The sequence below is a fragment of the Musa acuminata genome, chromosome BXJ1-9 (genome assembly GCF_036884655.1).
Source record: "Musa acuminata AAA Group cultivar baxijiao chromosome BXJ1-9, Cavendish_Baxijiao_AAA, whole genome shotgun sequence".
Classification (NCBI taxonomy): domain Eukaryota; kingdom Viridiplantae; phylum Streptophyta; class Magnoliopsida; order Zingiberales; family Musaceae; genus Musa; species Musa acuminata.
In genome coordinates this window covers 11,148,208-11,159,630 of record NC_088335.1, presented here as the reverse complement: position 1 = coordinate 11,159,630, position 11,423 = coordinate 11,148,208, and the positions used below count along the sequence as shown (strand labels likewise).

The following is an 11,423-nucleotide window of genomic DNA, read 5'->3' as shown; positions in this document are numbered from 1 at the left end:
ATAACTACAGCAGAATTTGACATCATTTCCGATGAGCAATTATGTTATAATAGGAAATGTCTTTCTCCACTCCATGGATTTCTTCCAGATGAGCAATCCATATCCCACAACAAGCAGTGCTACACTGATCAAACTCTTTCATTAATTTTAAGAGGTCCCAGTCACTAAAATTCTAGAAGGTATTTTCTTCTGAATGATCTAAGCCAGTGGCCGCATTATGCAGCTATAGAAATCAAAAACAACGGAGCAACAAGAATGTGAATTTCAAGAACGTGCCGGTTTTTGCTGAAACAAAGAAAATCTCCAAGAGTGCATTTAACAAGAAATCACATCCTGTCGTACTTCATCACCAGCTGAAGCCTCTTGTGACCCAAACAGAACCACCAGATCTGTCATAAAGGCATCGAGATGCCTGACAAAAGAAATTTTTTATAGCCAGCTGGCGATAGTTGCTTGACCAACACAATGTAATAACAAATAAATAACAAAAAGAAACATACTAATTTCTGCTAGATATTAAAGCTTCTAGTCTAGCAATCTTTCTCACCATGTGCAAATGATGATTTTCAAAAATTCACATTCAGCACATATATTAGTTTATATAAACTAAACAGTTTCTGTCCAAAAAAAAAAAAAAAGTAACATCAAAGGCAAAACAAGTTAAGGATAAACTTAAATTGCCTCTCCCTGTGCTATTCATATAAGATACAACAAAAACCCACTAGGAGAAAGGTGACCTTGAAAGTATACTGCATGATAAAGTACACGAAGGATTACCAAATGCTAGCATGGTAAGCCGTATGTACTGTGAGATCGCCTAATGGTAGTCTAAAGTCATGCAGCATGCTTATATCATTGTAGCACTAGCAAAGTGGACATAGTAGCCATCTAGGCATTCTGCCTGCAAGGTTATTCCAATAAGCTTGCAACACAAGACAGTCAACACCCCATGGAGAAACTACAGAAACAAACCGATAAACTTATTGGTTATCCAATTATGAATATCTGAATGTTAAGGTCACAGTATCTTAACGGTCTTAAACGTGGTATTTGGTTTTGATAGCATTTAATATATATTAGTCACGAATATGGGAAAAATCATAGTAACCTATGACATGGAATGACATGGGTGCAGTATCATACAGGTGTGTGATTCTTCCCCAAACTCTTTTTTTTCCCACCAAGGATAAGTGTCAAAGGCAGGATTTGAGCTAGGACCTTGTCATAAACTGTCAAAATCTTTATCAACTAAGTTACACCTTCACTTTTAGTTGGTTTATATCTAAATAATATTCCCAATTTCTGTAATCTGGATCATATATCACGTTCTGAAATATAAAAATATGTGAATCAGGACAAGGATTGTGGTATCTAAGGTTAGAGGGATCCTGATAACTCTAGGTGAGATAGCAGGAAGCAAAAAAATATATAGATTCGACTAACTAGTGATTGTCAAATAATCATAAATATGGAACAATTAAGACAAAACCTCGGAATGGAATTCAATATGTGCAAGGTGACAAGGAGGATTCATTTTAGAACACATTTGAGGTCCTCTCTAAGATACTTCGGCTGACCAGAATCAAAACCGCGTAAATATAATGAAGAATTTCTACATAACGAATCTATTTCCTCTTCACTCGATGGAGAAAGGGGAGTAATTTTGATTCTCTATGCCACAATGGTTTAATAGAAATCACTAGATGCCAAAGACTGAACTCCCAGGATCTGTTAAGAGTGTAGTACTAACCTTGTGGAACCCATCCCCAGCTCTGGGGCTCCGCGGGGAGAAGCGAGTTCAGTCGAGCCGAAGCAACCGCAGCGTGGAGAGGCAACATCGACGCCAAACAGCGGCTGGAACTCAGAGCAGGTAATCTGATGTCAGCATCAACCATACGCACATCAAGATCGAAAATTTCCCAATCTCCCCCAAAGATGAACCACCGGAACCACCGATCGAAGAAACCAAAAGCCCGTACCTCGGAGCGCAACAACCGCGCCTCTTGGACGAGGTAACCGGTGATCGAAGGCACGACGAGGGCGGAGAAAGCTGGGGCTCGTGCATAGAACTCTTCGAGGACCTGAGAGACATCGAAACGGCCCGAATCGAAGCCCTAGATCGAAGCAAGAGAGGAGAAGCCATCGTTCCTTCGTTTTAGTTCGATCTCTCTCACTCTCCTCCCCTCTTTCCCTTCGCTTCTTCGGGGAAGGAAAGGGTTTTAGCGAGAAGAGAACATATAGGGCAGTCGAAATAAAGATAAATCGTGGCCGTTGGTTGAGAAGATTACGAGCGATTCCTACGGTTCGGATTCATTTTCACATAAGGAAGCAGCCCTTACCGATGGTTTTTATCCTCGACGCAACGAGATCGGAATCGTCCTTCCCACTCCGATTTCAACCGTTAGATCAATATCAACGGTCAGAGACACGTCTAGAATAAGGATGGGTGTTCGGGCTCTTAGTGAGCTGGGCCGGGCCGTATTCAGAGTTAACCCACAACTCAATGGACAACACTGTGATTGGATAGCTAAATTAATTCTGCCAAAATACCTTTTCGGCAAAATATATTTTTCATATAGAATGCGAATTAAACAAATCAGATTGGTAGATTGAAAGTTAATTCATCTTTCTAGGTGGCACTTATTAGTAATTATATTGTCCTGAAATATATTTATTTATAACAACTGTAGTTAAGACAATTTATCGGAAAAAAAAATTGCACACATTCACAATCAACTTCACATGAAAATATTTTTTAATGAATATTAAATTCTTTAAATTGGTTCGAGTCAATCAATTGGAGTCAATTCCCTTCGTTTGTCTCCTCTGTTTGTAAGAAACAAATAAAGATAGATGCATTCAGGGCAACAAACGAGCAAGAGAGATTGCCATCATATTATGGGTACAGCCACAGCATCTTAAATAAACTTAAATGCAGATGGGAGGAGTTAAAACAAGACCGACCTGAACAAGAAAAAGGGAAAAGAAAATTTGATCTCACATGTACACACTGCTACATCGATGGCATATCTACAAACTGGTTTCCAATGTGGCTTCTTTACCAGATTGGTCGGGCGAGTCGAAGGTACATGATCGAAGCAGGTCAACTTTGTTCTTGCATTATCGTTGGGCGCTACCAAATCAGTTACTCCAGTTCTTTAGCAAAATCTATATTGTCGACAAAGACCTGCAAAAGATAACAATGAGAAGTGAATCACAATGTTGCCAACTTATCAACCTCATCCTACATAAACTTGTGAAGATTTGATATAACAGATCCATATCCAACGATATAATCCCAAAGAATGCAATTTGACAATAACATGTGAAAAATCTAAGACAAAAAACAATGTCTTCAATGTACTTCGTTAATGAAACTTGTGCAAGTCTTATAAAAGATCATCATGTAAAATGAATTGAGAAGACCAATCATGTTAAAGGCATACAGCCCACATTGTTTCATAAAACTTTAATGCCAGTTAATTAATTAAGTAAAATAATTCATTCAGCCTCAGAAAGAAGGATTAAAGTAAGCTGAAAGAAAGGTGAAGAATTTGCCATCATATGCATATCAACATAAAGACATGTTCTTGAACACACAATACTGAAGTACAAGGTAAACTGAAATGTGGATTGCAAAAATTAAGAGTTACATCAGTAAACGCAACAATTCTATGAATCGATTTCAGTAATAGAGCATAGACAAAGATCAAGGACATAGAGAAGGTCAAATGTAGGTACATACTGTTTTCCAGCCATCTGGATCTAGGCAGGCAGTAATCTTGGTATTGATGCCAGGTAACGGACCAGGTTCACGAGTTATTTTTCCACCATATAATCTTATAGCTTCCGCAGTTTTGTACACATCATCTGTCCCAATTGCAATCTAGCAAGTGACATGTCAATTGGTTTAATAACCATTGTTTACATTAAATTTTAAAGCATAAAATCTCGATGGGAAGGGAACTTGGTAAAGAAAGATTCTTATAAGAATCACAAAAGATGGCATAACTAAGACGGTTATCTATGACAAAACTGGTATGACATGCTACCTGGGCATAGGCATTCCCTTTTTCATATTCTTTAACTCCATAATTGTAAGTTAACTCCAACACTGCACTCTTATCTTCAGGACCATATCCCATAATTGCTATTGTATACTGAAAAATATATATATATTAAAGTGCACGTCTAAATAACATAAAATTTCAAACAATAACCATAAATAAAGATATCCTGGACAGGAATATTATACCAGAAACAATGCTAGAAGAATGTGGATAAAAGTTATGATTTTTAAAAGAGAGAGCTAGAACAACAAAGTAGCACGGATGTTCTACACAGGTATAAGGTGTCGAACAATGCTAATAAAATATATGGTTTGAGGGTAAGACTTTTCACTGAGATATAGAGGACATTAAAATATCAAGAATATGTTCCCATGCTGTTATAGAAAGCTCAAAATTAAAAATAAAGCCTAAGCCAAAGGAGAACAGCAATAGCAATAACAAACCACTGTTGCAATTAGGTTCTGGACGAACTGATCCTTATTAAGCCCTTTTAAGACAAGCACTGGAGATAGAATAGGCAATTTGATAAAAGAATTGCAAGCAAGAGGAAGGTAATCATTTTTCTACTACTACCAGGTGGTTAACCCTTGCATCCAGCCACGCAAACAATGTTGAGCAATATCACTAGTTGAAAAAATGGATAATAAAAAATAATTTCAATTATTGGTTGGGCTTCTGTCAAATACATTTGTTATTCTTTCAATTCCCAGAATGCAATCAAATATAATCTGTGACTATTTGTGTATGTATCTCCATATCTTGCTTTTGTCTTTGCAATTTATCTGACACACGAATAACAGTTAAATCCATTTCTCATGATTGTACCCATGGAAAACCAATCACAGCAAAACTAAGACTTTAAAAAAGACAATGAAGTTAGCAAAGCCTGACATCAAGATAAATCTTAATGGAAATTATACATATCGATTCACAAAACTGGTAACACACAACCAAGTGGTCTTGTTGGTGGCAATTGGCATACTTAACGGAGTCTGCTTGACATCAGTCAAATATGATGTTGGAAGCAAGGAACTAATAATCACAGATTCAAGAAACCAGATATTTCCCACCAATGACGAACATAATGTATACCAAACATCTCAGTACAAACAAGTTCAAAAGACATATAATGTTAAATACCTTGTATTCAGGATTGTCCCGCTTGCGTAGAAGCTCCATACCAAATGCCTTATCAAATGAGAAAGATATCAGCCGATAATAACAAGAGTGAACAACTTAAATCACAATTTTATTGCCATATTACCTTCTCATAGAAATTTATGGAACGGTCAAGATCTCCTACACGAAGCATTACTTGACATAAGGGCTCCGGTGTAGGGCCTCGTTCTAAAAGCTCAAATTTATAACCATCAGGATCTTCAATAAAGGCAATTACACTTTTGCCACCCTTCACAGGTCCAGGTTCTCTGGTAACTTTTCCTCCCTTGGCTTTGATAAGATCAACTGTCTTTGCAACCTGTTGAACAGAAACATGGGATATCAACAGAGAACCATTTTCCTAAAAAAATTATGAGATTTATACAGATTATCCTAACATACAAGTTGTTGACATGCTACCTAAAGAAGCAATCCCTTTACAGAAAGGCTTCGTGAAAAAACCTAACCACTTAGAAGGGGCAACAACTGACCAACATGAGTAAGGTTACTTAGCATGATTGATTTGGATTAATCACAGGCCATGGTCACTATGTTTACGAATTTATGTTATAAAAATCTTTTCATTATAAAAATAATGCCAACCAAACTAACCTGTCAACATATTGAAAAGATTGTTCCATATACAACTCACTAGCCCCATATATTAGTACTTTCATGAAGGGTTGTTATTTTTGTGAATAATTATTATATGGGTCAATGGTGATTATGTTTCTCTTAAGTTACAGATTACAGATTGCTTAAATTGTACAGTCACAGAAAGTTAGTACATATTTATTTAATATCAAGCTCATGTTGAGCCATGTACTACTTTCTAAAGTTTGTTACATCAGTGCAGTAGTATCTTTATCATCCCTATATCCCATGTTCTCATGTCCGTGCTTCAATGACGACATGAACACTGCACTCGTGCCATATCTAATCTCACATAGCAGCATACAGAGTCATGTGTTAGGTATCCTACCTAAAACAAATTATTTAAAGGCAAAATGTGTCCCCTCACATTCCCCAAAAGTGGTTTCATATAATTTTTTTTACAAATACTTACCGAGTTTACATGTTGTATTGCTTTTTATCACAAGACTTAATAATCTAGCTCTATAATTCCCCACACTCCATCAGAGCTGCACATAGGTCTACACTATTTCCCCTATAAAAGGCATATCCATAGATCAAAAGACAATCTGCTCTGACTTATAGTTTTATATGGTTTCCAATGCTAACCAAGCATCCTTTTATCTGTTCACTGCCAAACGAGCATGTTGAGATTCTCCCAGTTCAGGTAATGGCTGACAAGTTCCAAATTCTTTTAGACATTACACACTGTTCATCATCATTAAGAATATCTATCTATGTGCAGCCCATACTTTTTTAGGTCAAAAAAATCCATCTCTTTCAGGCTTCTCTCCTTTGGTTAATAAGCTTTATCCCAGTGCACCTATTGTCAATGGTTAGGGTTTTAGAAACATTCTTCAAAGGGTCTAATACTATTGCCTGATTCGGATATCACTTACCACGAGAAAGAAAAACAAGTCTCAGTATACAAGTCACAGATAAACTCTCAGTATACAAGCCTTACTGCCTCAAAAAAAATGTTCATAGGTTTGCTCGTCGTGCATAATGTTTGTGCTGTGTCATATCATATCCTTCCAAGGGCCAGTTCAACACAAGTGGCAAGGTGTGACGTCACCTAAATGAATTGGGTTATACAAGTTATCGTTGTTGACAATTGCACTGACATGGCAAATGGCCTAACAGCATGAATCAGCAGGACATAACACAAGGTGCTCGATACTTCAACATGATCAGTGCACTTGTACATTGGATCTTCAAAGTTGGAAATAGTTGACTAACAAAAGCCTAAAATAAACCTTGCCAAGAGATATTCAACTCATGTTCCCTGAGTTTATCAGTAAAGTAACTTTGTAATAATTAGAGATAAACTTCTTGCATTTCATTTGGCACAAATCAAAACCAGTGTTTTCAAAAGGTGCCCGGGCACTCACTTGAGCGCTAGGGCGACACAAGCCATGGCCTAAGCACCTCGCAACATTTCAGAGCAAGACGTTTCAATGAAGCGCCGCTCGGGAAAGTGCCCGAGCCCAGGCGCTGGATGCCTCAGGCGAGGGCCCACACCAAATCAAGTAGACTTCAAGCCTGGGTTCGACTAGGTGAGTAAGTTGGTTCAATCGAACCAACTATTGTAGGTTGTATAGGCGCTTACCCTAACACCAACCCAGTGAAAGAAACCAAAAGCGAAAACCTATTGCTCGCCTGTTGCCTTCGCACGTGTTGTTCGCCACTGCAACTTCATCCGCCACTTTCATACACCATCCGCTGCCATCGGCAACCTCTTCTGCTTCATCCACTGTTGTGGCTTCGTCCATTCGCCATTGCAGCTTCATCCGCCGCCCTCTCCAACTTTGTCTGTCGTTGGTTTCCACCTTCCTCTACAGCTGCCAGTTACTTCTGCATCTTCTCATTTTATAGGTAGTACTTTCGTCAAGTAACTTGTTGCACCATATTGAGGTGGTGCACTATTGCTCAATTAGGAGTTAGAACTTAGGAGTTCTAAGTTCACCACATTATGATCATATTTATCAATCGTAATATATTTTTTAAAATTTTAATATTCATGAGCATCTCACTAAGTTCATGTGGGCGCCTAGTGCCTCAAGCATTTTGGGTCCTTGGTAGCTTATGCTTTTAAAAACATTGATCAAAACGTGATAGTATCATGCACAAAGACAAAAAAACTTTACATGTGAGTCAGAAACAACCAAAATTTTTGTTCAGACCTCCAATTTTGCATTTTAAAGAAATAAACATACATTACTTTGTAAAACACAAGCATGCGCAAGCCAAAAGAAGAATGACAATGCAAAAAAGTATATTCGTGAATTGAAATGGTGACTTACGTCTTCAACTGCAATACCAAAGTGACCAAAACCAGTGCCAATCTCATATTTGTCAACTCCATAGTCTGCCATTGTTTGCACAAATAAATTTTGAGCCAAACATGTCAAAACAAAAGGTTTGTTCTGTTAAGCAAGCAAATGTATTGCAAACTACAAGATATTCCCACTAAGCAAAATATTTGCATTACAATCTATGATACAAAATTGTGAATACAGTTTCTGACATATTGACATGAAAAGATATTTAGAAAGCTCACTGTATGTAAGCTCTACAACAAAATGTGAGTCTTCAGGGCCATATCCAAGGAAAGCATTTGTGTATCTTTCCTCAGGAATGTCACGTTTCCGCAGCAACTTCATCCCCAGGCACTCTGTATAGAACCTGTACCGGTTAGAAAAATAAGATCATAAGAATTCACGTGAATCCAGATCTATTACAGAACATTCCATATTAAACAGGATGTCTGAGTTGAAAAAAATCACTTTATTGTCTTGTCCAGATCCCCAACACGGTAAACAACATGAAGCATCCTTCTATTATCCTTGTTCACCCACTCTAAGGCCTCTTCTTGATTAACTGGGGTGCTTGTTTCTGCTGTATTTCCAAACGCACTGGCCATTGTACAATTTACTTTTTTTTTTAACAGCTGCTCCAGATGTAGAACTGCATAAACACCTGCTTTCAAAAAGCAAAGGAATCAGGCTTCAGAAAAATAAATAAATAAATAAATACAAGAAAATAGAACACACTTAGACAGCAAAATCCACCATAATTAGAAAGTACTACTTGAAAAGAAAATTGCATGTGTAAAAATACCGCTCCAGCATCCAGCAAACAAATACTAATTATGGTAATTGAGCCAAGCCAAAGATTTACCTCGTCGGTCAAGATATAGAACAGAAAACCTACATTTCGGATTCAACAAAAAATAATTCCTTTTATATTTACGAATCATCGTGGAAAGCAAAAAAGGATATAGTAGCAACTTCAGATAATCACGATGAATAGATATGTTAGTGAAGAAAAGATGCAATCTTGAACGAGACCAACAAAAGCCACTGGTGGTACAACTATCGGTCCGGCGCTAATCGGACCCAACCTAGGTTCCAATTGCCAAACCACGTCTGGAAAATCAATCATGAGAAATCCACAGGGAGACGACTCGACACAGAGGAGAAATGAAGGTTTTGGAGCTTGGGTAGGGGCGACCACCGAATGATCAGAGCTCACCGCTACCGAGACGGGCGGGAGGAGCGCACCGACGAGGAGGGACGGAGGACGGGGAGGAGGAGAGACCGAAGCGAGAGTTTGGAGACAATCGTAAGGCGGAGAAAGAGGGGGAGAGCGGTGGTCGGAAGGCGGCGGCGACGGCGGCGGAGGCCATGGGCGTAATCCTCACCATCCGCCGGCTGCGTCCTTGCGGAGGCCTCTGCTCCCGGTCGCTCCCTCGCGAGCAAGAAGCAGCAGCAGGGCGGGCGCTTCGCGAGCTTCCGTTCCCGCACCCTCTCCCTCTCTATCGGTGGCGCAGGATTCAGCCCGCGGTATATGGCGCGCGGACCGAGGAGGCCGTGCAAGGTTTTCTTATCGACGAATAAAAAGGCTGGCTCAAGCAAGGGATCGGCGTATGGAATAGGTTGCATCGAGATTTGTGAATCGTTAGATCAATCACGCGGTGGCGTGAGTAATCTTTTCTTGTTAATTCCAAGTCGAGAGATAGTGTCTCGTATTATCATATTTCTTACAAATACTTATTATATTTTTTGGAAACAATATTTAAAACAAAAATTAGAAATAATTATTTTTAAATATACTTATAGTGTTTTGCTGGTTATAATATTTGTAAATTTAAATAGGAGTTATAATATTTTTACTCTATATTCAAAAGCACTATTACTTTATTTAAAAATATTATAGTTCATTTTTTTTGTTAACATTTTCCATAACGAATGAAAACAAATATTATAAAGTTTTTCAAAATATATAAACATAATCTTAAAAACTAAATGAGAAAAAAATAAAATTTATATGTCCATTTAAAATATTATAAACAGGTAGTGTTTTTTCACCCTTTTTATTGACATTCTTCTGCAGTAAATGAAAACAAATATATAGATATAAATTTCATGTTATGTTATAAAACAAAAGAATCTTTGTTATTATTTATTTTGAAACATGTCAAAATCTTATTAATTTTCATCCAAAATCATCTATAATAAATATGGTTGATGGGGATTTGAACTAATTAAGTTTCATCCTTTATTTTTTTACTTTTATGATAAATAAACATAAATATCATGATGCTTTTCATAATATGTACCTGGATTTATGATTAAGTGAAAAATGAGGATTAGTTATCCTTTAACATGAAATATACCAAAATAATCCTGATTTCAATTCAAAGACATTCGAAAACTTTCAGATAAACCATTTTATGAAATTTCAAAAGATATGAGAACATTGACAATTATAGTTGATGAGGATTTAAAGCATTGATTTTGATTATAGTGTTTGGAACAGAAAACTCACCACCACATCGACCTGTGATTACTTTCCCTTCCCAATCTTCACTGACCCACCTATAAGAGAGAGAGAGAGAGGACCGGGGGGGGGGGTGGGGAGGAAAAGGAGTGTTGCCTTCAAGCTACTCGATACCTTCTTGGCATATTTCAGCATTAGGGCCGACAAAAGATCTTTAGCATAACACGACATGACATCTCGAACCCGAACAAGACAATCATACAACCTCCACGTTGTTTGGTGTTGCACATGTCGACGTCAAACACACGGATCCATTCCGAAAAGCTCGGAACGATGTCATACGATGAGTACATGTACAGAACACCACGATGCCCGTTCGCAAGAAATAAGCTCAACGTCATACACGTTGGCACCGAACACCACGGAGTCATTTCGCAAGAAATAAGCTCAACGTCATACACGTTGGCACCGAACACCACGGAGTCATTTCGCAATGCTTGGAACAACGTCGCACGATGCCAACCCATATGGGTCTACCGACACTCCTCCACAGGGTATAAGCCATCCATTCGAGGAGTTGACGGTTATTAAAGGACCATGTATGATCGACCACTCTTTCGCAGGTATAAAAGTCAACCCTTTGATTAATAGGAAGAGAAATTGGCATATTTGATTCACTTTTATTCCACTCAACTCTAATTTAAGCTTTAGAGAGATCGAGTCAAGAAATTTCCCTCCCGACCTTGATCAGAGTGCACAGGCTGACAACAAAGAAGCAAG

General features: G+C 38.1%; 1 protein-coding gene and 1 long non-coding RNA gene across 3 annotated transcripts; both read right to left on the bottom strand.

Moving 5' to 3' along the window:
* Positions 1-120: 120 nt before the first annotated feature.
* LOC108953784 (uncharacterized) lies at positions 121-2,209 on the bottom strand. Its single transcript, XR_010479447.1, has 3 exons — positions 1,980-2,209; positions 1,751-1,875; positions 121-412 (listed from the first exon to the last, which is right to left on the bottom strand). It is a non-coding gene; the product is annotated as an uncharacterized LOC108953784 (long non-coding RNA).
* Positions 2,210-2,858: 649 nt separating this feature from the next.
* On the bottom strand, positions 2,859-9,749 carry LOC135593195 (probable lactoylglutathione lyase, chloroplastic). Of its 2 annotated transcripts, XM_065083054.1 has the most exons (9): positions 9,396-9,748; positions 8,648-8,840; positions 8,422-8,546; positions 8,165-8,229; positions 5,335-5,547; positions 5,211-5,258; positions 4,053-4,160; positions 3,746-3,886; positions 2,859-3,187 (listed from the first exon to the last, which is right to left on the bottom strand). In XM_065083054.1, exons 1-9 carry the CDS (start codon positions 9,565-9,567, stop codon positions 3,146-3,148), a joined length of 1,107 nt encoding a protein of 368 aa, XP_064939126.1. In that variant the 5' UTR covers positions 9,568-9,748; the 3' UTR covers positions 2,859-3,145. The 2 variants fall into 2 exon arrangements, with proteins under 2 accessions (XP_064939126.1, XP_064939127.1); XM_065083055.1 differs by lacking the exon at positions 4,053-4,160 and having other exon boundaries at positions 9,396-9,749.
* Between the last annotated feature and the right edge of the window lie 1,674 nt (positions 9,750-11,423).

What these genes read in the sequence shown, in the direction of transcription:
- LOC135593195 (XM_065083054.1), bottom strand. Translation starts at nt 9,567, where the DNA reads ATGGTGAGGATTACGCCCATGGCCTCCGCCGCCGTCGCCGCCGCCTTC. An exon ending in TCCCGCCCGTCTCGGTAGCG is followed by an intron (nt 8,841 to 9,395) that starts GTGAGCTCTGAT and finishes TTTTGAAAGCAG; the next exon opens with GTGTTTATGCAGTTCTACAT. An exon ending in GGGACAATCCTGAATACAAG is followed by an intron (nt 4,161 to 5,210) that starts GTATTTAACATT and finishes TATATTTTTCAG; the next exon opens with TATACAATAGCAATTATGGG.